General features: G+C 40.4%; 1 protein-coding gene across 1 annotated transcript; it reads right to left on the bottom strand.

The window, feature by feature from the left end:
- Positions 1 to 310: 310 nt before the first annotated feature.
- Positions 311 to 2,796, bottom strand: LOC147613857 (uncharacterized). The gene is made up of 5 exons (XM_086781249.1): positions 2,393 to 2,796; positions 2,130 to 2,225; positions 1,942 to 2,033; positions 1,720 to 1,850; positions 311 to 861 (listed from the first exon to the last, which is right to left on the bottom strand). Exons 1-5 carry the CDS (start codon positions 2,659 to 2,661, stop codon positions 487 to 489), a joined length of 963 nt encoding a protein of 320 aa, XP_086637375.1. The 5' UTR covers positions 2,662 to 2,796; the 3' UTR covers positions 311 to 486.
- Positions 2,797 to 3,057: the final 261 nt, after the last annotated feature.

Genomic DNA, 3,057 nt, shown 5'->3' on the forward strand with positions numbered 1-3,057 from the left:
CCTAAGAGGATGTGTTGTGTTTTCATGGTAGAGTCTCTTACTAGTAAAACCCTTCACCAATTAAATTTTTCCAAATTCTCACCCCTCGAGGTCTCACCTTTTCCCCATCCAAGTACATGGTGTAACTTGGAATACAATCTCATAAATAAACCTATTTATAACATAGCTCTCATGGTGATATTAGACCAAAGTATGTACCAAGCTATGACTTAACTTGTAATAGAGTTAATTACAGACTAGTAAACTTTATCAATCGAGGGGAAAATAAGTCTATTCTCATGACTAGAGAAAATAGCTAAAAGAATAGACATTGATAAACACTCCTAGCATTACAGCTTTACTAAGATAGGACTTGGTGTCCAATACAAAGTAATGGCCCTCCTTATATAGGAAATGGAAACATCATGAGTCCATGGGTACATGCCACACATGGGAGACAAGGTGAAGTGGGGTAGAGTAAGGATGGGTACATGCCATGGCATCATCTTATGCATACATGGGAGACAAGGTGAAGTGGATGACGCTAATCCATATATGTGGTAGATAAAAGTGGGGTAGAGCAGGGATAGCAAAACTTCCCAGGTGGCAAATGACAACTACAATTGCAAGTATGAGTTTGCGAAAAATGGAAGGGTCCTGACTTTGCATCAATTGATGGGAAAATAAGAGGTGCTTTATGCTTAAATAATGGAAAATATCATTGGGATTTGATTTGAATTTGGATGTTGTGGTTGAATCACTTGACTTGTCTTTAAGTTGTTCTGCTTTATCAACCAACTCTTTGGTTGATTTCTTAAGGTTCTCTACAGAGCCCTTGAGATTACCCTCGGCTTCAGTCACCTCTTCTCTACTATTTTCCAACTACAAGCAAATAAACATCCAACATGCAAAGCCTTAGCATCATTTCATCATTGATAAGCCAAAGTGCACATGCTAACACTAATTGGTAAATTTGTTACAAAGCTAGAAGGGCAAAAGGGCGGTGCATTTAATAGATGCAATTTTCTCACATTAGTACATCACTTGTGAACATTCATCTTGAACAATGGTCTAGGTTTACTTTTATCAGCAAATCTACAAAAGGCAACGAAGGAAAGACAAAAATCTCCACTAATTATTATGCATTACATGCCAATTTTGCATGTCTATTGACCATTTTCTCCACTTGTATCATGTAGATGCATATGGGACTTGGCTAAACAAAGTGGCTCCACTCAAGCCCATGTGGAGAGTGGCAAGGTGAACGAAGTGGCTCTAGTGGAGCCCATGTTTTCCACTCAAGCCCATGTGGAGTGTGGCAAGGTGAACGAAGTGGCTCTAGTGGAGCCCATGTTTTCCATTGAGTGGGTGCTGAGGCCCCTCTTCCCACTAGATAGGCATGCTCCTATCTAGTGGAGCCCATGTTTTCCATTGAGTGGGTGCTGAGGCCCCTCTTCCCACTAGATAGGCATGCTCCTAAGGATGAAGAGGCAAGGCCTTACTCACAAGTCAGAGACACAATCTAAGGCTTGCACACATCAAGGCTCATCAAAGCAACTTGGGGACAAGCAATATTGCATGGTATGGTGGTTTGTCAGCCCATCACGAGTGGTGAGAAGACATCTTTTTGATAACATTTTTGCAACTAGGGTAACAACTAGAAAAATGATGAGAATAGCCTTTTCCGATGGAACAAGATCACAGGTTATATTCTCTATGAGTCACAAGAGAAGAAGTTACCTTGCCGACCATAGTTTCAACTTTATCTGCGTCTTCTTCCACGGTTTCAGCCACTTTCTCCACGGCTTTAGCCACCTTCTCAATTGTTACTGCAGCGTTCTTCACATTCTCAGCCGCTTCGTCTACTTTTTCTGCAATCATTTGCAGGTTAGTTAAGGTCCACAATTACAAGCAAATCAAGATGAGTGAGCACATTAATTATACTAATTAAGTCAGCCCTACCTTCTACCTCCTTGATTGTGCTCTCTTTTCCCGTGAGCAGGCCCCATAATGTTCCTGGTAATCGCCATATCCAACGCCCTACATCCCACAACCTGCTATACAAAACATAATGAGCAACACCCATGATTGGATTAAAGCCTTACAAATCATTAGCAACACCCATAATTAACAATCGGATTAATACGTACAGTTTTGCCCATGAGAACGCAAGGACGTACTGAGCTGCGATAGCCGTTGAATATGATGCTTCATGAGTTCCCGCCGAGATCCAAGTGTGCGATTTACTGTGGCACGTCAATTTTTTTATTAGGGCTACTTAAATAAACATCTAATCATGAAGATCTTGGCAGGATTAACGAAAATTCACCACTAATCATGTAGATCTTTGCAGGATTAACGACCTTCGTCGCTAAATACAAGCATTTTGAACTTGATTAAACCCAAATTTTACCTTGAAGCTGCTTGACTAGATGTATTGAGTCTAGGTTGGAGAGGATCGACTCGCAGGCAAGCTCTGATATTAGCTAGGGGAGTATGGCACCGTCTAGTAATCAATGATCTCTTGGATAGTGGGCGTAAAGCACGATTAAGCTTGAAAGTAAGGTTCTTGCACTTGATCCCTTCAAAAAATTGAGAATTAAGCTTGAAATCAAGGTTCTTGGACTTGATCCCTTCAGAAAATCGAGAATGCGAACTCAAGCTGACCTTAGCAGATGCCATATTAGAGGCTAATTATACTAACAAAAAAACGAGGAGGAGAAAATGTCACAACACGAACACTAAGCAAGCTCACAAAGCAAGGCAATATGTATTTATCAAGGCCTAGAGGTGTCCTTCTTGCCTATTTCTCTCAAGTCATTACTTTTCCAACACATCTAAACTATCCCTCTAAGCTCCCTTCATAATAATAGTTTGTAACTCTCTTACCATTGTCCCTAAAGTTGCACGTGCTCCTTTTTAGCCTTCATTTCCATCATAACAATGTGTACTCTTACCTGGTCTAACCATTCTTCTATTCAAGGTAAAGATTTATCTTGTAAATGTAAATACTATACCTACATGATGCATCACATGTTTTGCACTACAATAAAATCCTTCTCCTAGTACAGCATCACA

This window comes from Cibotium barometz, chromosome 43 (assembly GCF_041138505.1).
Source record: "Cibotium barometz isolate CiBa-2024 chromosome 43, ASM4113850v1, whole genome shotgun sequence".
Classification (NCBI taxonomy): Eukaryota; Viridiplantae; Streptophyta; class Polypodiopsida; order Cyatheales; family Cibotiaceae; genus Cibotium; species Cibotium barometz.